This window comes from Oncorhynchus masou, chromosome 30 (assembly GCF_036934945.1).
Source record: "Oncorhynchus masou masou isolate Uvic2021 chromosome 30, UVic_Omas_1.1, whole genome shotgun sequence".
Classification (NCBI taxonomy): Eukaryota; Metazoa; Chordata; class Actinopteri; order Salmoniformes; family Salmonidae; genus Oncorhynchus; species Oncorhynchus masou.
Window position 1 is genome coordinate 4,877,833 of NC_088241.1, and position 23,971 is coordinate 4,901,803.

A 23,971-nucleotide genomic window follows, 5' to 3' on the forward strand; every position below is an offset into this window, starting at 1 on the left:
CATGCAGGGTGTGTTATATACAGACCTTTGAATGTGTATGTATCATTTTGTATAATATGCTTGGATTCTGTGCTTTCCATCTTGTAGAGTCACTGTGACTTCAGTTTCGAAAGGAGCTGATGGTTTACCTGCTTTGTTTTGTCCTTATTCAATAAAGGAACATAATGTTACACATTGTGTTTTTATATTCATATGGAATGTGTATTTGTTTATATGACAGAGTACTAGGGCCACACTGAAGAAAAAGGATAAAGTCATACATTTATGAGGCTGGTTCTTTCTGCAGAAAAGCTACATATTGTTTTTACAGTTTTGATACTTATGACAATGTGATACTTAATATTCTGGCACATCAGCATGTCTTTGTTTATGAAACCATACTGAAGTACAATTTCACGAAATGCCCCACATCTGTCATTTTAACAACTGTCCTCCTTTAAAACAACTGGTTACAATATTATGACTTGTGTTTTTTTCCCCTCTGTGGCCCTAATATTCTATCATTTTATATATAGCCTTATAGTCTATGGGAAACTGTAAATTATCTAATGATAGCAACATCATCTAAAAATCATTTTTTATCCAAAATCATTGAAATTAATGATCACAAACGTTTAAATAACAGTGGGTCTAGTTATATGTGATAACAATGTATAGTGAGCAGTGAAATAACTATTGGTTTCCATTTGTGGTGACTGCTGACTGACATTAGGGATGAGATTAAATAGATCCTGGAATTTAACCTGGTCTGGAGCAGGCTAGCTCCACAGAATAAATCTCCATGGTAATTTATACCATAACATATCCTCCTGCCCCCTATCCATCTTTAGTGCAACCGGATTACGGATCAATTGAGCCAGGATCACCAAGATATCCTGGCTTAATCCCTTATCCTAGTTTTGTGCAACAGGCCCCAGACCTGAATCCAATCGAATCTGTGGAAAGAACTGAAAACTGCTGTTCACAAATGCTCTCCATCCAACCTCACTGAGCTCGAGCTGTTTTGCAAGGAGGAATGGGAAAAAAATTCAGTCTCTCGATGTGCAAAACTGATAGAGACATACCCCAAGCGACTTACAGCTGTAATCGCAGCAAAAGGTGGCGCTACAAAGTATTAACTTAAGGGGGCTGAATCATTTTGCACGCCCAATTTTTCAGTTTTTGAATTGTTAAAAAAGTTTGAAATATCCAATAAATGTCGTTCCACTTCATGATTGTGTCCCACTTTTTGTTGATTCTTCACAAAAAAATAGTTTTATATATTTATGTTTGAAGCCTGAAATGTGGCAAAAGGTCGCAAAGTTCAAGGGGGCCGAATACTTTCGCAAGGCACTGTATATGAGGTTAGCTGCCTACCTCCTATCTAGAATTGTAACAGTTGATTACTTTTGCAAATTTGTAACATAATATGAATTGTAATTTGTAATGTTTCATACAAAATGGGTGATGGATGTTCTCAAATTAATTCATACCGTATGAAATGTGATTTATCCTACTAAATGGAGTGTTATGGATTTCATTATAGAATAATACAAAATGTTCTGACAACAGATTGTGCACGTGTATAGTGGCATAGAGTAGAACTACACACACAGGGTAACTTTTTTTGTAGCCCAGGGTCTGGGAAAAATGTGGCCTTTTATATAAATACATTTAATGCAATTCTGCATAATTTTACATGACTGACTTTGGCAGAATCTTTTAATAGTGCACAAATGATCGCAATGACAGGCTACTTTGACACTGACAAACTGACTCTGAGCTCAATAAAAAACACCTTGTCTTGAATCCATCAATAGCCTTGGCCTAGGTGTGTGGAGATACATATATTGTAGGGTACAATATGAGGACGAAGTTCGTCTAGAGATGGTGTTTTGGCACAACATGTCGGACATCCCCGGGCAAGAGTACTGTGCATCATTCGGCAAGTCAGTGACACTGAAAATAGTTACCAGTGTCACTGACTCACCCAATGATGGGCAGTACTCTCGCCGGAGATGTCCGACATGTTCCTGCCAAAAGACCATCTCTCTCATTTTTACATTGTACAACAATATTTGGAAGTTGATCAAATATATTTTGGTAGCCAACCTGTCTTTTCCTGTGATTGTATTTGAAATATTGAGGATGGCCTGTATGGAAGAATTGCCAATGAGGCAACTCAAATTAACTTTGATATATTTTTATTATAATATTCACATTGGGAAAAGTGAAGATAAAAAATGAAATTCTGGGAGAGGTACTGAATCTGGCTAAAAAGGTTCCCAACGAAAGTCTAAAACGGGAAGGTGCCAGCCGGCTAAAATTAAGCACTGGTTAATTAGATTGGTTACTTCTCCACGGGAGACAAACTGTTTACTGAAACTGTATTACGTGACATAATCACAGGTAGATTGACACCCAGAGAAAATAAAACCCAACGATAACTAAAATGGGCTTCATGCTGTGGTGATTGCGTAACGGAGGACGGCACCATCACACAGTACATGTGGTTTGAGCTGGCGTGAGATTTTAGTTCTGTGTTGCCGAGTTGACTGCTAATCTGCTGTGCTTTGTGTTCCTGGTTGATGCTTTGCAAACAAGGATCTGTTCTTTGCAAGTATCAATAAATGTTAGGTGTATTTGTCCAGGTGACCATCTGTAACATCTTACATGTTACTACTACAACTGAACCAGCTATTACCACACCTGTACCCAGCATCATGCTCCTTGTCAGACTGACTGCGTTCACCTGTGAGTATACTGACTTGTAACAAAATATGTATTTGAGGGCGTTTAAAATATACATTCCAGTATATTCCACAAGTTTCTATAACAGTTTGTATTGAAAGAAATTGAAGTCCAATATCAACAGTATGACCCAGGTCTAATATACAGCATCCTGTATTATCTGAGGACTAAGTGATGTCCCATGTCTGTCTATACGCAGTACCATACTATATACTGTACATTAATTATATACTTACTGTATATGCTGTACACTACTCTTCTGTAAAGAATTGCGATGAGACTGACCAAGGTTAGAAAAGCTGAACTAGCTGTGTGATGTGTTTCAGTGCTGGTTGCAGTTTTCTGTACACTACCAGCTGCAGGTACGTTGGTGATTGTGTGTGAGCGCATCATTTTACTTTTTTACCAGGCAGTTATGCAACCCGTCACAGTCCTCTCGATGGTGCAAATGTAGAACCTTTTGAGGATCTGAGGACCCATGCCAAGTCTTTTTAGTCTGACTGTCTTGGTGTGCTTGGACCATGTTACTTTGTTGGTGATGTGGATGCTAAGAGGAGGGCATATCCGACAATCTCGCAGGTGAAGAAGCTGGATGTGGTGTTCCCGGATTGGTGGTACACGTGGTTTGCGTTTGTGAGGCCGGTTGGACATATTGCCAGATTCTCTAAAACAGCGTTGGCGGCTGCTTATGGTAGAGAAATGAACATGAAATTCTGTGGCGACAGCTATGGTAGACATTCATGCCAATTGCACGCTCCCTCAACTTGAGACATCTGTGGTATTGTCTTGTGACAAAACTGCACATTTTATTGTTCCCAGTATAATGTGTACCTGTGTAATGAGAATGCTGTTTAATCAGCTTCTTGATTTGACGCATCTGTCAGGTGGCTGGATTATCTTGGCAAAGGAGAAATGGTTACTAAAAGGGATGTAAACAAATTTGTAAAATTTAAGAGAAATAAGCTGTTTTGCATATGGAACACGTCTGTGATTTTTTTTGTTTCTGCTCATGAAACATGGGACCAACACATTTGTTGCGTTTTATTTTTTGTTCAGTGTATGTGATTGTTTCTCACTCAGCGACGAGAGTGGTCACCTGTGACAATGGAGAAAACGTCCAGTTCCTGATCTGTGGTAAGAACACACACATTCTATCCTGATGGTCTCTCCATAGTGCTGTCTGTTTCTTTACATGTTGATTTTTCTTGCCCTGCTAGATTCTGGGGTGATCTCCATTGAGAGAGCTCTGTATGGAAGGACTGACGGAACCACCTGTAGAGAAGGACGACCTGCCAACCAGCTGACCAACACACAGTGTTCACAGACAGGCACCCTGGAGGTCCTCTCACAGAGGTACTCAGTCAGTGTTTATTTGATAAAGACAGGCTGGGATTCAGAGGCACGTTGTTGAAAAGCACACTGCAGTATCAATGTGCCTTTTTAAAGCCAATTTTCCTGATGTTCACAGTAAACACTTCAAATGTTTGCTTTAAATGTTAAGTGCTGCATGCTTGTTGACACCGCGTTTGATTAAATCCCAGCCATAGCTCATCTTACCTCCTGATATCCCCCAGGTGCAATGGGAAACAGGTGTGTGAAGTGAACACGGAAGTCTTCCGTACTTCTGACCCCTGTGTGGGAATCTACAAATACCTGGATACCACCTACACCTGCATCCCAGCAAGTCAGTCTGTTTCTATGTATATTAATACAAAACACTAAACCAGGCCAATGTCTGCTATGAAAATGTATGTATTTTATTTATGGCTGCCCAACTGTGGCCAGTGTGGTGTGTAATTCCTGTTTGTTTGTCTTGGCAGCACGCAGCATCACGTGTGAAGGCTCTGATGGTCTACTAGAATGTGGTAAGGCTCTGATGCCCTACTAGAATGTGGTAAGGCTCTGATGCCCTACTAGAATGTGGTGAGGCTCTGATGCCCTACTAGAATGTGGTGAGGCTCTGATGCCCTACTAGAATGTGGTGAGGCTCTGATGCCCTACTAGAATGTGGTGAGGCTCTGATGCCCTACTAGAATGTGGTGAGGCTCTGATGCCCTACTAGAATGTGGTGAGGCTCTGATGCCCTACTAGAATGTGGTGAGGCTCTGATGCCCTACTAGAATTTGGTGAGGCTCTGATCTTTAAAGAGAATGTGTTGAGGCTCTGATGCCCCATTAGAATGTGGGGAGGCTCTGATGCCCCACTAGAATGTGGGGAGGCTCTGATGCCCCACTAGAATGTGGGGAGGCTCTGATGCCCCACTAGAATGTGGGGAGGCTCTGATGTCCCACTAGAATGTGGGGAGGCTCTGATGCCCCACTAGAATGTGGGGAGGCTCCGATGCCCCACTAGAATGTGGGGAGGCTCCGATGCCCCACTAGAATGTGGGGAGGCTCCGATGCCCCACTAGAATGTGGGGAGGCTCCGATGCCCCACTAGAATGTGGGGAGGCTCCGATGCCCCACTAGAATGTGGGGAGGCTCCGATGCCCCACTAGAATGTGGGGAGGCTCCGATGCCCCACTAGAATGTGGGGCTTTATTTTTATACATTATTTTACCAAGTAAGTTGACTGAATACATTCTCATTTACAGCAATGACCTGGGGAATAGTTACAGGGGAGAAGAGGATGAATGAGCCAATTGTAAGCTGGGGATGATTAGGTTTATTGAGTTTGAGTTTATTTTTTATTTTTACAGGGACAGTGCGCATTAATCAACGTTTCAGTAAAAGTGCCGGTTTTAGCCAGCCGGCTAAATTTCAACCGCAGTCACTGGGCAGGTTATTAAAAACAATTACAATATAGACAATAGCACCATAGAACATGCAAAACATAGGACAAGCAAGACATAGCATACAGACAGAGCAACATAGGACAAGCAAGACATAGCATACAGACAGAGCAACACAGGACAAGCAAGACGTAGCATACAGACAGAGCAACATAGAACAAAAAGCAGCAAGACAAAATTCATAAAAGCAACAAAGTGTTTCCACACCTCACAAGCAACAGACAACATGGAAAGCGGCAACACACAGCTAGGGACCATGTTCACAAATCTGATTGACCTTTAGCCATGTCTTCAAGCATTTTGTGAAAGTGTGATATGTGGTGCAGTTATGTGTCTGATGGCAATGTATTCCAGACATGGGAAGCTCTCACAGAGAATGCAGATTTACTAAAGGTGCTTTTCCTTAGGGGAACTATACAGTCACCTCTAATGGCAGACCTTGTGGATCTGCTGCCATATGTCTGGGTTTTCTGTTTAACAAAAATATTGAGTGGCGGGGGAGCCAGGCCATTAAGGATCTTGAATACAAGACATGCGTCGGTGTATTGCACAAGATATTCCCAACTCAAGAGCTCATGCTTTCTAAGGATGTGACAATGATGATGGCTATTGGGCTTCCTATCAAGCACTTTGAGAGCCTGTTTGTAGACAGACTGAATAGGTTTTAATGTTGTACAGCAAGCTTGGGCCCAACTAGTCAAGCAGTATGTTAAGTGGGGGAGTATCATAGAGTTGAAGTACAGTTTTGCTACCTCTAGTCAAACAATTTTGTATAAATCGGAAATTAGCTAGATTGAATTTAGTTATTTGAATGACCTTTTCACATGCTTTTTAAAAGAGAGGTTGGAATCAAGTATGATGCCAAGGTACTTAAAATCGGATACCACCTGGAGCTTCTCCCCTGACACATAGACATCTGGCTCAGTAGCATCTGTTGCCCTCTTTGTGAAGAACATGCAAACAGTTTTTTTCACATTGAGATGCAAACACGAGTCACTGAGCCACTTTGTAACCTGGACCATTACAGTAGTGAGTTCTTGTGCAGCTTGTTGTTTGCTCTTTGCATGCACATATATCACTATCATCTGCATACATTTGAACTTCAGACCCAGTACAGACAGAAGGCAGATCATTAATGTACAGGCTGAACAGGAGGGGCCCCAGTATTGACCCTTGGGGCACGCCCACATCATAGCTACGAGTGGGCGACAGCTCATTGCTCACTCTGACACACTGAGTTCTGCCTTCAAGGTATGATTTCATCCATCTCAAGGCATCAGGGGAAAAGTTGAACTTGGACAATTTTGTGATGAGAATCTCATGGTTAACAGTATCAAAAGCCTTCCTTAGGTCCAGAAACACAGCACCCCCTTTGTCCATCTTGGACTTCACATTTTTCAGAAGAAAGCAGTTGGCCGTTTCTGTGGAGTGTTTCACTCTGAAGCCAAACTGCATGGAGTGTAATGTGAAGGGGCTGTTGTTGAGGTGGGCAATCAGTTGTTCTGCTACACACTTTTCAACAACCTTTGACACCACAGGTAGTATACTAATGGGCCTGTAGTTACTCACGTCAGCAGGGTCGCCTGATTTAAAGATGGCTGTTATTATCGCCGACTTCCATACCTTTGGAAACACACTGAGACCAATAGATGTGTTGGTGACCTTAGTAATGGGGCCAATGAGTGACTCGTTGTAGTTTTTAAGAAAGGTAGAGTCCATCCCAAACACATCTTTGGCTTTAGAGTTCTTTAGTGAGCTAATCACCTTGTTCACCTTTGACTCAGAAACCTCCCTTATGATGAAGACAGGTTGAGTGTCATTCACTAGCACTGAGCCCAAGAAACCAGTGGAGGGGTTCTGTGTCAGTACCCTGACAGAGTCAATAAAGTAGGAATGGAAGGCTATTGCTATTTCGACTGCATCCTGTGTTAGATTGTTATTCACCATGATTTCTAGTCTTTTTGCAGTGTTACTATGGTCTTTCCCTGTTAACTTTTTTAGATTCTCCCATATCAATTTATAATTTCCCTTTGCTTCACCAATTATGTTAATAAAAAAGTTTGCCTTGGCCTGTCTGATTTCTTTCATCACCTTATTTCTCAACATGGTAAACCTACGTCTGTCATGCTCTAATTTAGATTTCAGGGCTATTTTTAGAGCACAATCTCGTTCTTTCATCAATTTCCAGATTTCTCCATTTAGCTAAGGAAGAGTGCTCTTTTGGCCAGGTTTGGATTTGATTTTCTTTAGGAAGCCATTTATTGTAGTCTGGCTTGTGGATAGAAAAACCTGACTATCAGCTTCCACGTCTGTATAGGAAAAGAGATCATTCCAGTTTATTCCTTTAATTGCTTTTCCAAAATAGTTTAATTCACTCTTAGGTATTCTGAGTTGATCCGGCTTTCTAACAGTAGAGGTTAAACCTGCTCTTAGACAGCTTTCTGGCTATAAGTGGTGACCATGATGGTATGAGAGCCAGATTTGGGAATTTAGCCAGGACATCGGGGTTAACACCCCTACTCTTATATGTGCCATGGGCTCTTTAGTGACTTGGAGTCAGGACACCCGTTTAAGGTCCCATCAGAAAGACTGCACCCTACACGCGGCTATGGGATCTTTTTTTAGACCAGAACAAAAGGTGCCTCCTACTGGCCCTTCAACACCACCTCTACTATTAGAAACGCATGACTGTAGTGTTAACCTGGACTGTAGAAACATGACTGTAGTGTGATCCTGGACTGTAGAAACATGACTGTAGTATGACCCTTTACTGTAGAAACATGACTGTAGTGTGACCCTGGACTGTAGAAACATGACTGTAGTGTGACCCTGGACTGTAGAAACATGACTGTAGTGTTAACCTGGACTGTAGAAACATGACTGTAGTGTGACCCTGGACTGTAGAAACATGACTGTAGTGTGACCCTGGACTGTAGAAACATGACTGTAGTGTGACCCTGGACTGTAGAAACATGACTGTAGTGTGACCCTGGACTGTAGAAACATGACTGTAGTGTTAACCTGGACTGTAGAAACATGACTGTAGTGTGACCCTGGACTGTAGAAACATGACTGTAGTGTGACCCTGGACTGTAGAAACATGACTGTAGTGTGACCCTGGACTGTAGAAACATGACTGTAGTGTGACCCTGTACCTGTCGTTGACACAGGTGTAATGGGAAGAGCCAGTGTGACATCCCGGCGTCCAACTCTCTGTATGGAGATCCCTGTGTATGAACCTACAAGTACCTGGATGTGGCTTACACCTGTGGCTAAACGTGAGGCACACACACTATTGCACTCACACAACTGGCGAGTAGTGGTGTTGACCATTTTTTGTTTTGCAGGCAATCTTCTGAGGAACAAAGACCAGAGACTTCTTGGATATCTCTCTCTTCATTGCATTGATGTCTTTCTTTCCGGTCCTCTCACCTCATTCTGTAAATCACATTGTGTATTTGGTCATAGGCATAATTTGTGTGCAGTAACATGTTTTGAAATGAGGCCCCTCTGGATCCTTATCCCTGGTGCTGCAGCAAGGCACGGTCAAGTGGATGAATGGAGAAATAAAACATTAACCCCAAAAAATGAACTTTATTTCAAATAACATTGTTACCATAATACTTTGCACTTTGTGTACTAAAGTATTTCTTCAAAACAATGTGTATCTTCTGAACTGTGCTGTTTGATCTGCATTAAACTCAGCAGCATAGAGAAGACTTGGTGTCCTTTGTTCAATATTATGAAACATGTCCACTCACATAAAGACTAAATTATTTTAATCCACAAATTACATCACACCAAGAAGAATTTGAAGGTCTTGGATACATGGACCATTAAGGCTACAAAAAGCACATTCTGCATACAGGTACGCTGCCCATATCAGCAATACCACATAACATGCAGCAGAGAAGTTCACTTAATATCCCGAACACAGTGTTTTGTTTGGGGCAAACACAAAATGACTGCATACCAGTCTTCATATTATCAAGCTTGGTGGCTGAAGCATGTGCGTTTGCTCGTCATCGATAAGGACTAGAGTTTTTGAAGAGAAAATAAGACAGTGCGAAGCACATGCATAATCCTAGAGGAAAATCTGGTTGTCTGCTTTCCAACAGACACTGGAAGACTCAACTTCCAGCAGCACAATAACCTAAAACGAGGCCAAATATACATGAGTTGCTATCCAAGACGACGTTGAATGTTCAAGTGGCCAAGTTGACTTAAATGGCTGTCTAGCTATGATCAACTTAGAGCTTGAATTTAAGTGTGCAGATATTGTACGGTCCAGGTTGGCAAAGCTCTTAATCACCTTTGGCTGTGAATACTTATGTAAATTAATTTCTGTTCAATTTCGATACAATTATTGTAAATATAGCTGGGTAAGATTTTAATTCAAGTTGTATGAATGCTCTCTGAAGGAACTGTACACAGACCTGAGTTATTGTAGTCACTGTTCAAACCAGCAGCATGAACAGAAGAGGAAGAAAATTTTCAACTTCAACTTACCAAATTCTTTTTCCAGTTGTCCATTAAGAATTTACCGGGACCAGGCATCCAAAGATGGTAGTCTACACGTGGACGCAGGACTTCAAGGGCAAAGGTACAGTTGCAAAAGCAATGGGGTGCTCATATTTACAGTAGACAAAACATCACACTTTAGATCAGAATGTAGTCAAAAACAGGTCAAAATTAAATGTTCAAATTGACTCCCACATAACTAGGAGTATAGCGCAAACAGTCACTTCTATTCACAGCTCTTCATGAGACAGACGAGTCTGCTTGAATAGAAAGGTTTCCCTCCACAAACCTGGGCTATACTTACAAAGCCAAAACACAGGGATGTTGGACGGTAAATTATTCCATGTAAAAAGGCAAACATTACTTCATCCATCCCCAACTCACAAAAAGAAATACCAAGAACATTAGATGCGCTGATAAAATGCCGCTGCCGTGCTTCTTGCTCTTAGGAAACTTTGCAGTATTCCTTACATTATTAGCCTAGAAAATGTGTGTTATTATATACAGCCGGGAAGAACTTTTGGATATCAGCGCAATGGTAACTCAACCAGCATTACGACCAGGAATATGACTTTCCTGAATCGGATCCTTTGTTTGAACCGATTCCAGAGGCAGACTCAAAATACCGCCGGCGGAGGAGAGGTACTCGGAGTGGGCGTCTAGTCTTACTCAGGAGGCAAGCACACGACCCACTGCTTCCGAGTATATTACTCGCTAATGTTCAGTTTCTGGATAATAAATTTGATGAGCTCAGGGTGAGGATTTCCTTCCAGAGAGATATCAGGGATATCAGGGAAACACGGAAACATGGCTCTCTCGGGATATACTGTCTGAGTCCGTACAGTCAGTCGGGTTCTCAGTTCATCTCGCAGACAGGAATAAATATCGCTCTGGGAAGAAGGGCGGGGGTGTATGTTTCATAATTAACTACTCATGGTGTGATTGTGAACTCAAGTCCTTTTGTTTACCCGACCAAGAATAACTCACAATCAAGTGCCGACCGTATTATCTCCCAAGAGAATTCTCTTTGGTTGTAGTCACAGCAGTGTATATACCCCCTCAAGCCGATACCACGACAGCCCTCAAAGAACTTCACTGGACTTTATGCAAACTGGAAACCACATATCCTGAGGCCACATTTATCGTAACTGGGGATTTTAACAGTGCAAATTTGAGGAAAATGCTACTGAAGTTCCATCAACATATTGACTGCAGTACTCATGCTGCTAAACCACTTCCACTGCTACTCCAACTTCTGGGATGCCAACACGACCCTTCCCCTGCCCTCCCTTCGGGAAATCTGATCATGACTCCATTTTGCTCCTCCCTTCCTAGAAACTCAAACAGGAAGTACACATGCTAGGGACTATTCATCGCTGGTCTGACCAATCGGAATCCACACATCAAGATTGCTTTGATCAAGCAGACTGGGATATGTTTTGGGTAGCCTCCGAGAACAACATAGACGAAAACACTGATACGGTGACTGAGTTTATCAGGAACTGTATAGAGGATGATGTACCCACTGTGACTATTAAAACCTACCCTAACCAGAAACCATGGATAGATGGTAGCATTCGCGCAAAACTGAAAGTGCAAACCATCGCATTTAACCATGGTAAGGTGACTGGGAATATGGTCGAATACAAAACAGTTTGGTTATTCCATCCGTAAGCAATCAAACATGCAAAACGTTAGTATAGAGACAAAGTGGAGTTGCAATTCAACGGCTCAGACACAAGACGTACAGTATGTGGCAGGACCTACAGACAGTCATGGACTACAAAGGGAAAGAGAGACTGAAAAACAGCTTCTATCACAAGGTCATCAGACTGTTAAATAACCATCACTAGCACATTAGAGGCTGCTGCCCTATATACATTGACTTGAAATCATCACTGACCTCTTTTAAGTCACTTTGTTTACATATTTTTGCAATACTTATCTCAGATGTGCAGTTTAAGTCGGAAGTTTACATACACCTTAGCCAAATACATATAAACTCAGTTTTTCACAATTCCTGACATTTAATCCTAGTAAAACTTCCCTGTCTTTGGTCAGTTAGGATCACCACTTTATTTTAAGATTGTGAAATGTCAGAATAATAGTAGAGAGAATAATTTCTGTCATCTTTTGTTTCTTTTGTCGCATTCACAGTGGGTCAGAAGATTATATACACTCAATTAGTATTTGGTAGCATTGCCTTTAAATTGTTTAAAACTTGTTGCGGATAGGGGGCAGTATTTTCACTTTGGATGAATTGCGTGCCCATAGTGAGCTGCATCCTACTCTGACCTAGATTGCTAATATATGCATATTATTATTACTATTGGATAGAAAACACTCTGAAGTTTCTAAAACTGTTTGAATTATGTATGTGAGTATAACAGAACTCATAGGGCAGGCAATCTTCCAAACAAGAAGTGAAATTCTGAATGTGGGGCAACTTTGACTTCATCGCCCCCTCCTTTCCCAACAAGATATGGATCTGGTAGCACTTCCTATGCCTTCCACTAGATGTCCTCATTCAGTAGAAAGTGGAATGGAGCATTTGTTGTGAACTTTGACCGAATGGGAGGTGAAATAGTCAGTGTCCCGACAGAATGCCATTTTCCTGTGGCGCATTTCTCTGTGGGTGCCACCGCCGTTCCATTTGGCTGCAGCTGAAAACTTATGATCCGGTTGGAACGTTATTGGATATATATGAAAATAACATCCTGAAGATTGATTCTCTACTTAGTTTGACCAGTTTATTCGACCTGGAGTATATCTTGCGAGTTGTCCTGGACCAGCAGTCAGTTTTTGGGCACGTGAGCTGAAAGTGATAGCAAATGCAGCTAATTGGACACTAGTATTAGACATTATGGAACAAAACAACGGTTTATTGTGGAACTAGGACTCCTTGCACTACATTCTGATGAAAGATCATCAAAGGTAAGGGAATATTTATGTTGTAATTTCGTATTTCTGTTGACTCCAACATGTAGAAATACTTTTACGTCTGAGCGCTGTCACAGATTATTGCAATGTTAGGGTTTTTCCGTAACGTTAAAAAAAATCTGACACAGCGGTTGCATTAAGAACCAGTGTTCTTGTAGAACATGTATCTTTAGTCAAAGTTTATGATGAATATTTCTTTTATCTGGCGTAGCTTTCTATAATTCCTCCGGATATTTTGGAGGCAGTTCTGAACATGGCGTCAATGTAAACCGAGATTTGTGGATATAAATATGCATATTATCAAACAAAACATAAATGTATTGTCATCTGTCATATGAGTGTCATCTGATAAAGATTTTCAAAAGGTTAGTGATTCATTTTTATCTCTAATCCTGCTTTTGTGACTCTATCTTTGGCTGGAAAAAATGGCTGCGTTTTCCCTTTGATTTGGTGGTATAACATAAATATATGTTGTGTTTTCGCTATAAAACATTTTAAAAATCGGACATGATGGGTAGATGAACAAGATGTTTATCTTTCATTTGAGGTATTGGACTTGTTAATGTGTGAAAGTTAAATATTTCGAAAGAATATTTTTGAATTCCCTGCGCCACCTTTTCAGCTGAATGGGAGGGTGGAGTTCCCTCCCTCATGATCCCATTTATTTTGTGAAGTGCACTAGTCCCTCCTGCAGCAAAGCACCCCCACAACATGATGCCGCCACCCCCGTGCTTCACGGTGTTCTTTGGCTTGCAAGCCTCCCCTTTTTACATCAAACATAACGATGGTCATTATGGCCAAACAGGTCTATTTTGTTTCATCAGACCAAAGGACTTTTCTCCAAAAAGTATGATCTTTGTCCCCATGTGCACTTGCAAATCATAGCCTGGCCTTTTTATGGCTGTTTTAGAGCAGTGGCTTCTTCCTTGCTCAGCGGCCTTTCAAGTTATGTCAATATAGGACTTGTTTTACTGTGGATATAGATACTTTTGCACCTGTTTCCTCCAGCATCTTCACCAGGTCCTTTGCTGTTGTTCTGGGATTGATTTGCACTTTTCACACCAAAGTACGTTAATCTCTAGGAGACAGAACGCATCTCCATCCTGAGCTGTATGACGGCTGCATGGTCCCATGGTGTTTATACTTGTGGTCTATTGTTTGTACAGATGAACGTAGTACCTTTAGGCATTCGGAAATTGCTCCCAAGGATGAACCAGACTTGTGGAGGTCTACAATTTTTTTTCTGAGTTCTTGGCTGATTTCTTTTGATTTTCCCATGATGTCAAGCAAATAGGCACTGAGTTTGAAGGTAGGCCTTGGAATACATCCACAGGTACACCTCCAATTGACTCAAATGATGTAAATTAGCCTGTCAGAAGCTTCTAATGCCATGACATAATTTTCTGGAATGTTCCAAGCTGTTTAAAGACACTGTCAACTTAATGTATGTAAACTTCTGATCCACTGGAATTGTGATACGGTGAATTATAAGTGAAATAATCTGTCTGTAAACAATTGTTGGAAAAATTACTTGTGTCATGCACAAAGTAGATGTCCTAACCGACTTGCCAAAACTATAGTTTGTCAACAAGAAATTTGTGGAGTGGTTGAAAAACGAGTTTTAATGACTCCAACCTAAGTGTATGTAAGGGAATACCCCCCTGAAATGGACAAAAATGAATGGGAAGTCATTGGCATTGGACAAACCATATGCCCGGTGTCCAATACCACCCAATGTGGTGTTGATTCGTGTAAAGTTGATTGCAAATGCCATATGGCAATGCCAGGTGTGACACTTTGAAAATCCAACAGGTGGCGAGCGCACTCCACCGGGGTTTTTCATATTGCAAATGCAACCCAAGTCAACATCCAAAAGCAAATTTTGAAAAAGTGAAAAAAAATTCACAAACTTATCACCCCCCAAAAAAGTGCTTTCTGGACCGTTATTCAAAAATGTTTCGATTTTTTTTGGTCAATTAATCTTGAAACTCCCCATCCCAACGATTTCTGAAAATTGCAAATAAAATGAAAATAAAATGCGCCTGCTCTCAAGCTTAGCCTTTTCTTAACAACACTGTCATCTCAGATTTTCAAAATATGCTTTTGAACCATAGCAATTCACTAATTTGTTCTAAGAGTATGCAAAGCTAGCTTAGCATTTTGAGTAGCATTTAGCACGCAACATTTTCACAAAAACCAGATAACCAAATAAATAAAATCATTTACCTTTGAAGAGCTTCGGATGTTTTCAATGAGGAGACTCTCAGTTACATACCAAATGCGCAGTTTTTCCTGAAAGCGTCTGTGTGTAGGAGAAATCGCACCGTTTTGTACATCACATTTGGCTACCGAAACGAACCGAAAATTCAGTCACCTTCAACGTCAAACTTTTTCCGAATTAACTCCATAATATCGACCGAAACATGGCAAACGTTGTTTGGAATCAATCCTCAAGGTGTTTTTTCACATATCTCTTCATTGATATATCGTTCGTGGAAGCCTGCATTCTTCTCTGAATTCTGTGGAAAAATACTTGCAGCTGACTTTTGCGCACCAATTTCGGCGCAGGACACCGGGCGGACACCTGGTAAATGTGGTCTCTTATGGTCAATCTTCCAATGATATGCCTACAAATACGTCACAATGCTGCAGACACCTTGGGGAAACGACAGAAAGGGCAGACTCATTCCTCTCGCATTCACAGCCATATAAGGAGACAATGGAAAACAGAGCCTCAAAAAAATCCTGCTCATTTCCTGGATGCCGTCTCATCTTGGTTTTGCCTGAAGCTCATGTTCTAGGGCATGCACAGAAAATATCTTTGCAGTTCTGGACACGTCAGAGTGTTTTCTTTCGAAAGCTACCAATTATATGCATAGTCGAGCATCTTTTTGTGACAAAATATTGCGCTTAAAACGGGCACGTCTTTTTATCCAAAAATGATATAGCGCCCCCAGAGTTTCAACAGGTTAAGAACTGTATGAATATACTTTTGTCCACTTTTATTATCATATATATATTTTTTAATTACTTGTGCATAAGGCATATGTTTTGTCCATTTGCAATATGATTTCATAGGAAGTCAAAGTCGAAAATTTGAACTTTAAAAAAAAAACTTAGCACCCTCGTAAAAAAGTTATTTCTGGACCGTTATTCGAAAATGTTTCAATTTTTTTTGTCAATTAATAACTGTATGAATATACTTCTGTAAAATTTTATTATCATAATTTTTTTTTTCCAAATGCCATAAGAAATTTGACATGCTCAAAAATCCTGCAGAAATGCAAAATTGATTGTGATTCCATCACTCGTGTTGATTTCATCATGTCCATGTTTTTTTCACTATAGAATCATATTGCAAATGCACGTGCATTTGCAATATGTTTCAATGGGCATTTACCATCACGAATTTGGCATGCTCAAAAATCCTGCAGAAATGCAAAATTGACTGGCCCGATGAACTCGGGATGGCCGGGCAGTGATAGTTGTTCCTTTCCATCACTCGTTGTGTTGATTTCATCATGTCCATTTGGTGATGTTTTTTCACTATAGAATCATATTGCAAATGCAGGTGCATTTGTAATATGTTTCAATGGGCAATTACCATCACAAATTTGTCATGCTCAAAAATCCTGCAGAAATGCAACATTGACTGGCCTGATGAACACAGGATGGCCGGGCATTGATAGTGGGTCTTCTCCATCGCTCGTTGTGTTGATTTCATCATGTCCATTTGTTTATGTTTTCTCACTTTTGCAAAGTCACTGTGCATGCATTTGCAATATGGTTCAATGGGCACAACGCATTCTATTCAAACCATAATAAAAACGTAAAACACACAGTTACGTTCCAGCTGCGGGTCCAGTTCAGATGTCATGTGTAGGCCTAGCTGAGGCGACCCCGAATCCCAAGTTTCGGCTCGGTAGGTCATTTGGTGTCTGAGCAAAACCCTAATTGGTGCTGAAAATCCACTTTTTTCCATGACTTGCTACGGGGTCCTTGAATGAGCTATCGGACAGAAACGTTGGGTTCCGTCTCTATGGGCCGAGACGGTTGCAGTGCACCTAGTCTTGCGACTCTGGAACATTTCTATATGTCGTCATTTTTGTGATGCAAAAATGAATTGAAGTTATTGCAAATGTACGAGGCTGTTTCTCGGTCCGAGAACCTTCTAGAGCCACGTAACTCACCACGCACTATCGACCTGAGGTCTAGAACAGGATTCTAAAGTTTCGGAACTCTAGGTCTGACGGTTCTTTAAAAGTTCCAACAAGGTTAACTAATGCAGGCAGTGTAGGTCTCTATGCACCCCAATGTGTCTGCCCTTCCAAGCTGTGTGTGTGTGTGATTTAGTTTTTCTTTGAAATTTTATGGGACAAATGACTGATTTACAGTTCAGGGGGGTTGCCTAATCACACATATGAAGTTTTGGAAAGATCTGACTATTTTAACCCTTCGAAACAGCACCTGAGACACCAATTATGGCACTTCCGGTTGGCACAGGAAGCTATAAGTCAACACATATCCTCATTGGGGTATTCTTTTACAGAATCCTGAGTTTTAAGTCTTTACCATAAAAACTGACTGATTTACACAGGGTTGAATGCACTATTTCTATCAAACTACAGGCAGGGTATGGATATACACTTTTAGGGTGATTTTAACCACTTCCGGTTGGTCCAGGAAGCTTATAATCAACACAGGTAGACCTCATAGTGGCCTGATGGACTGTTACCGAAGACAGGTTCATACGGCATTCATAACCCATATAGGCTTCAGGTTGAATTTAGGAGTGCAGGCAATGTATTCCTATGGGTCAATGCAAACTGTTTGATGTAAACACCTTCTTCGAACTGTTAAAGGTTAATGCCACACGGTCAAGGTTAGGCTTGCACAGATCGGGAGGACCTAAGGAACATTCCTGTGGTTGAATTGTCCTTCTAAACCTAACGGTTCCGCCGCTGTCACCCAAAAGCAAATGACGTTGTTGGTCAGGCTTCATTTTGGGCCTACTTTCCTAATGGTTGCTGCGCTTAGATTGAGCGAGCTACGGTCAAGCGGGATATCTCGTTGAACTTGGCACGGCCTAGGGATTATGGTAATGCCATTGCCTGATCTCTGTGTCTTTAAGTACCACACTTTATCACTCCATCCTTGCTGTGTGTGTGTGTGAGAGCTTTTCTTTGACATCTGTTAGGAGAAATTACTGATTTACAGTTCATGAACGTTACCTAGTCACACATATGCAGTTTTGGAGAGATGTGCCTTTTTTAACCTTTCAAAACAGACAGTGTGACCCAATTAAAAGCACTTCCAGTTGGCACAGGAAGCTATAAGTAAACACATGTCTTGACTGAGGTAGCCTCTTACAGAATCCTGAGTTTTAAGTCTTTAAGTTAAGAATTGACTGATCTACACAGGGTTGAATGCAGTGATTTTCATAATGACAGGTTATGTGTTTCAAAACACTTTTAGGGTGATTTTAACCACTCCCGGTTGCTTCAGGAAGCTTAGAATTGACACAGGTAGACCTCATAGTGGTCTGATGGACTGTCGTGGAAGACAGGCTCATAAGGCATTCATAACCCACATAGGCTTCAGGTTGAATTTAGAGGTGCAGGCAATGTATTCCTATGGGGAGAGAAGTCAATGCAAACTGTTTGATGTAAACACCTTCTTTTATCTGTTAAGGGTTAATGCCACATGGTCAAGGTTAGGCTTGCACGGATCGGGAGGACCTCAGGAACGTACCTGACGTCGAATTGTGCTTCTCACCCTAACGGTTCTCTCACTGTCACCCAAAAGCAAATGACGTTTTGGGGCAGGCTTCATTTTGGGTCTTCTAGTTTTCAAGGTCGCTGCACTCAGAGCGAGCTACGGTCAAGCGGGGCATCTCGTTGAACTCGGCACAGACTGGAGACTATGGTGATGCCATTTTTTGTGTTGATTTCAGAATGCCATTTTGGTGATGGTTCCTCTCCGTTTAAACATATTGCAAATGTACAAAAGTCAACGAGCAAGTCAGTGTCCATCAGTCAATTAGATGTCATTCTGACACCAAACTGATATCAATTGACACCAACCCCACTCTTTCCAACTCATTTAGAAGCCAACTATCACATATCAGAGCAGGCCCATAATTCACAGCGCCTTCAGTTTAAAACATAATAAAAACGTAAAACACATAGTTACGTTCTAGCTGCGGGTCCAGTTCGGACATTATGTGTAGGCCTATGTGAGGCGACCCCGAATCCCGAGTTTCGGCTCGATAGGTACTTCGGTGCCCGAGCAAAACCCTAATTGGTGCTGAAAATCCACTTTTTTCCATGCCTTGCTATAGGGTCCTTGAATGAGCTATCGAACACAAACGTTGGGGTCCGTCTCTATGGGCCGAGCCGGTTTCAATGCACCTAGTCTTGTGTCTTTGAGACTTTTCTAAATGTCGTCATTTTCGTAATGGTCAAAATGAATTGAAGTCATTGCAAATGTACGAGGCTGTTTCTCGATCCGAGAACCTTCTAGAGCCACCTAACTCACCACGCACTATCGACCTGAGGTCTAGAACAGGTTTCTAAAGTTTCGGAACTCTAGGTCTGACGGTTCTTTTTTAGCTCGAACAAAGCTAACTATTGGAGGCACTGTCTGTCTCTATGCACCCCAATACGTCCCTCCTTCCAAGTTGTGTGTCTGTGTGATTTAGCTTTCCTTTGAAATTCTATGGGACAAATGACTGATTTACAGTTCATGGGGGTTGCCTAATCACACATATGAAGTTTTGGACAGATCTGACTATTTTAACCCTTCGAAACAGCCCCTGAGACACCAATTATGGTACCTCCGGTTGGCACAGGAAGCTATAAGTCAACACATATCCTCATTGGGGTATGCTTTTACAGAATCCTGAGTTTTAAGTTTTTACGTTAAGAACTGACTGATTTACACAGGGTTGAATGTCTTTCAAACTGCAGGCAGAGTATGGATATACACTTTTAGGGTGATTTTAACTACTTCCGGTTGGTCCAGGAAGCTTAGAATCGACACAGGTAGACCTCATAGTGTCCTGATGGACTGTCATCGAAGACAGGTTCATAAGGCATTCATAACCAACATAGGCTTCAGGTTGAATTTAGAGGAGCAGGCAATGTATTCCTATGGGGAGAGATGTCATTGCAATCTGTAAGATCAAAAAACCCTGTTTTACTGTTAAGGGTTAATGCTACACGGTCAAGGTTAGGCTTACACAGATCGGGGGGACCTTAGGAACGTACCTGAGGTCAAATTGTGCTTCTCACCCTAACGGTTCTCTCACTGTCACCCAAAAACAAATGACGTTGTGGGGCAGGCTTCATTTTGGGCCTACTTTTCTAATGGTCGCTGCGCTTAGACCGAGCGAGCTACGGTCAAGCGGGATATGTCGTTGAACTCGGCACGGCCTAGGGATTATGGTAATGCCATTGCCTGCTATCTGTGTCTTTAAGCACCGCGCTTTGTCACTCCATCCTTGCTCTGTCTGTGTGTGTGTGTGTGTGTGTGTGTGTGTGTGTGTGTGTGTGTGTGAGAGAGAGAGCTTTTCTTTGACATCTGTTGGAAGAAATGACTGACTTACAGTTCACAGGGGTTGCCTAATCACACATATGAAGTTTTGAAAAGATCTGACCTTTTTAACCCTTGGAAACAGCCACTATGACACCATTTAAGGCACTTCCAGTTGGCACAGGAAGCTATAAACACTTCCTGATTGGGGTATGTCTTTACAGAATCCTGAGTTTTAAGTCTTTACGTTAAGAACTGAGTTATTTACGGAGGGTTTAGTGAGTGTGTGTTATTTCAGTAAATCATAGAAAATCACAGAAATCTCGCAGAGCTCCGCAGCACATTTGAAAAAGATTTGTATGAACACCCTGCAACTGGATCTGTAACTGTTAAAAAAAAACTATTTTTGAACATCACCAATTTGACATTGTACGATTTCTCTTAAATGACGATAGATAAATGGCTGGTTCTTTTTTTATTGACACCGGAGGCTCCTTGACTTTGATGTGAAGTGGAAAAATTATTTTTCTTTTTTCATTTTGGACCTTTAATCCCAGAAAATGGCCATAACTCAAAAACCGTTGAGGCCTAGACGCCATCTTGTTTGGGGACAATTGCTCATTATGCCAAACCTACGCTCACCAAGTTTCAGCTTCGAAATATTTTCAGTTTTGGAGATAAGGCCCCATCGTGATTCATGATGTTTTGTACATTTGCAATATGATTGCTTATGGCCTCTTGTGGGATTTACCAGGACAGCGGAAAAATGACCAAAATTTGATTATTTTATAAAACGGAAACCGAATGTCCGAGAAAGTTTGTTTGATGACTTCCAAGTTTGATGACTTCCCTGTGGCTAAATGTGAGGCAGACACACTAACGCACTCACATGACTGGGAAGTAGAATGCCGAGGCTGACTGTTTTTGTCTTGCAGGAGATCTTCTCTGATGAACATGAAGACCAGATACTTCTGGGATATCTTCATCGAGTGGATGTCTTTCCTGTCCTCTCTCCTCTTCCTCATGAATCTCAAAATTTAGTAAAATCTATCATTTTCTTGTCAAGGTTTGTCAATCACATTGACTCTGTATTTTGGCATAGGCATTTACGATCAACACTGTAGGAAAGTTTTCTAAAAGCAAGGTGCGGTCAGAAGGACACATGAAGAAATAAAACATGAAACCCAAAATAAACTATTCTAATAACATTGATATAATAGGTTTGTACTAAAGCATTTCTTCAAAATAATGTTGATTATTTGAATTGAGGTGGTTGATCTGAATTAAATAGTAATATTGAACAAAACAGTCATGTTCATGCTATCACACAAACATTACATTTTATAAAAACAAATTGCATTACATCAAGAAGGATTCAAAGGTCTTGGATACATGGACACTAAAGCATACAAAACGCACATTCTTATCCATACAGCTAGGCTGCCGATCACAGCTGAAACAGAGTAGTACCTCGCTAGTTACTTTGCTTTAGTCTTAGGCAGGCCTGCAATCTCGAAGCCAAGGTACTGTCAAGTCTATAAGTGGCCCAGACTTCAAAATATCAGTACCACTAACTTATGTCCAAGTGTGATTTGAGGGGCTGGTAGTTTAGAAGCTTGTCAGTGAAGGTCTGCTCCATCTGTAACAGTCAAATAAGCAGCACACTTTCAAAATGAGCCCCCCCCCCACCTGTCTTACTTCGCTGGCTATCGGGTCATGTTTAGCAATGTACAGGTCTTTGTAGGAACAGCAAACATTTACGTTTGACTCCGTGTGTGAGATACAGAATGGATCATGGTTTACAGGGTATCAGAGTGCTTGTGTATTTTGTTGGTAGAGCCTGCAGCCTTTACTGTTAAGGTGAGAATCTCTTCACCCTTAACATCATTCTGGTACATGAAATGGGTCCAGAGCAGCAAGTCTCCACACACACAGACCTGAGTTACACAGACCTGAGTTACTGTAGCATCTGTCACTACCTCACTGTCCAACCCAGCGACATGAACAGAAGAGGAAGACAATGTTCAATTCTTTGCGCTATTAAGAATTGTCCGGGACCTGGCGTCCAAAGAAGATGGTGGTGTACACATACCCGTGGACGCTGGACTTCAAGGGCAAGGGTACAGTTGCAAAAGCAGTGGGGTGCTCATATTTACACTTGACAAAAATAAAATAGACATTCATAAACGTGACACTAATTTAGCCAAAATCAGGCCAAAATTAAATGCTCTAATTGACTCCCACACAAGGAGGACAGAGCAAACAGTCACTGTTGCATTCACAGATCTTCATGAGACAGACTAGTCTGCTTGAATAGTAAGGTCTCCCTCCACAAACCTGGGCTGAATCACAGGGATGTTGTACGATAAATTAATATTCAATGTATACATGAAAAAAACTTCCCAAGTATTCCCACACATAGAGACATATGTGATCGTATTGTAACGGTTTTGACTTGAGGTTATTGTTTATAGGGGTACCAGGTAGGTTGTGTCTACCTGAGAAAATATTTGGTTTTGGGAGGGAATGAGTCCCCACAAGTCTACACCAATACAAAGGATTCATGTTAAAGTGAGGATGGACATGGAGCTTTTCATAAACCCTTAAAACATTGGAAATAACTTCAACAAAACTATTTTGCGTGGGTTGTATTACCAACATAAATGATCACAAACACATAATAAAACTAAGAATGAGCTCTGGTTCCTCCAGAAAAGTCCTGTACCTTGGGCCTAAAAGAGTCCAGCCCGGTAAAGGAGTTCAGGGAACTCAAGTGACCTTAGTCACGAAATGTTTGTCCGTTCATACAAGTGTAGCGTAAACCCAGTCTCAATCAAAATATTAACTATTTTAGCACACAACCATAAAGAATATCAAATCTCAATATGTCTTCAACTACAACTGACCACATATCATCACGGTACACATCACACCAAAGCAAATTAAATACTGTATACAAAAAGGTTGTAGTCAGTCAAACAACCCAATCCGCCAACAGATCTCTAGCGGAGATGTGTAGTCCAACGGAAGCAAAGAGTGGATCCGATCCTGGGTACACTTGTTATTAGCCTAGAAAGCACACTTTTAAATACAACAAAACTGTAATATTTGTGTTGTGGAGAAATGTCCAGGCAGGAGACGGGAGTACAGTTAGTTTTCATTTAGTCAAAAACCCCTCGTGCTCTACAGTTCCCGGCACCCCAGTGCGCATGTGCATTTCCTATTAGGTGTAGTAACGTAACACTGCCGTAATGCATTACTGCTTAGTAACAGCACAGTAACTAATATAAACAGATGTAGATCCCAGATACTACACTCCTCTCCCATAGTGTTTAACTCCCAGAGAACAAGGTAAATATGATAGGTAACTACTAATGCAATATCTGAACAATGCATTCTTAAACATTTTTCAACTACTGGGTTGAAGCAGACTTTTCAGAGCCCAGCACAAATCCA

The 23,971-nt window shown here is 41.2% G+C and overlaps 1 protein-coding gene across 1 annotated transcript; it reads left to right on the plus strand.

Annotated features, from left to right (window-relative positions):
* Positions 1–1,884: 1,884 nt before the first annotated feature.
* LOC135523010 (L-rhamnose-binding lectin CSL2-like) lies at positions 1,885–23,292 on the plus strand. Its single transcript, XM_064949740.1, has 8 exons — positions 1,885–1,999; positions 3,069–3,092; positions 3,811–3,864; positions 3,948–4,083; positions 4,305–4,414; positions 4,551–4,595; positions 8,692–8,766; positions 23,228–23,292. The coding sequence occupies exons 1-8, from the start codon at positions 1,885–1,887 to the stop codon at positions 23,290–23,292; spliced, it is 624 nt and encodes a 207-aa protein (XP_064805812.1).
* The last annotated feature ends 679 nt before the right edge of the window (positions 23,293–23,971 follow it).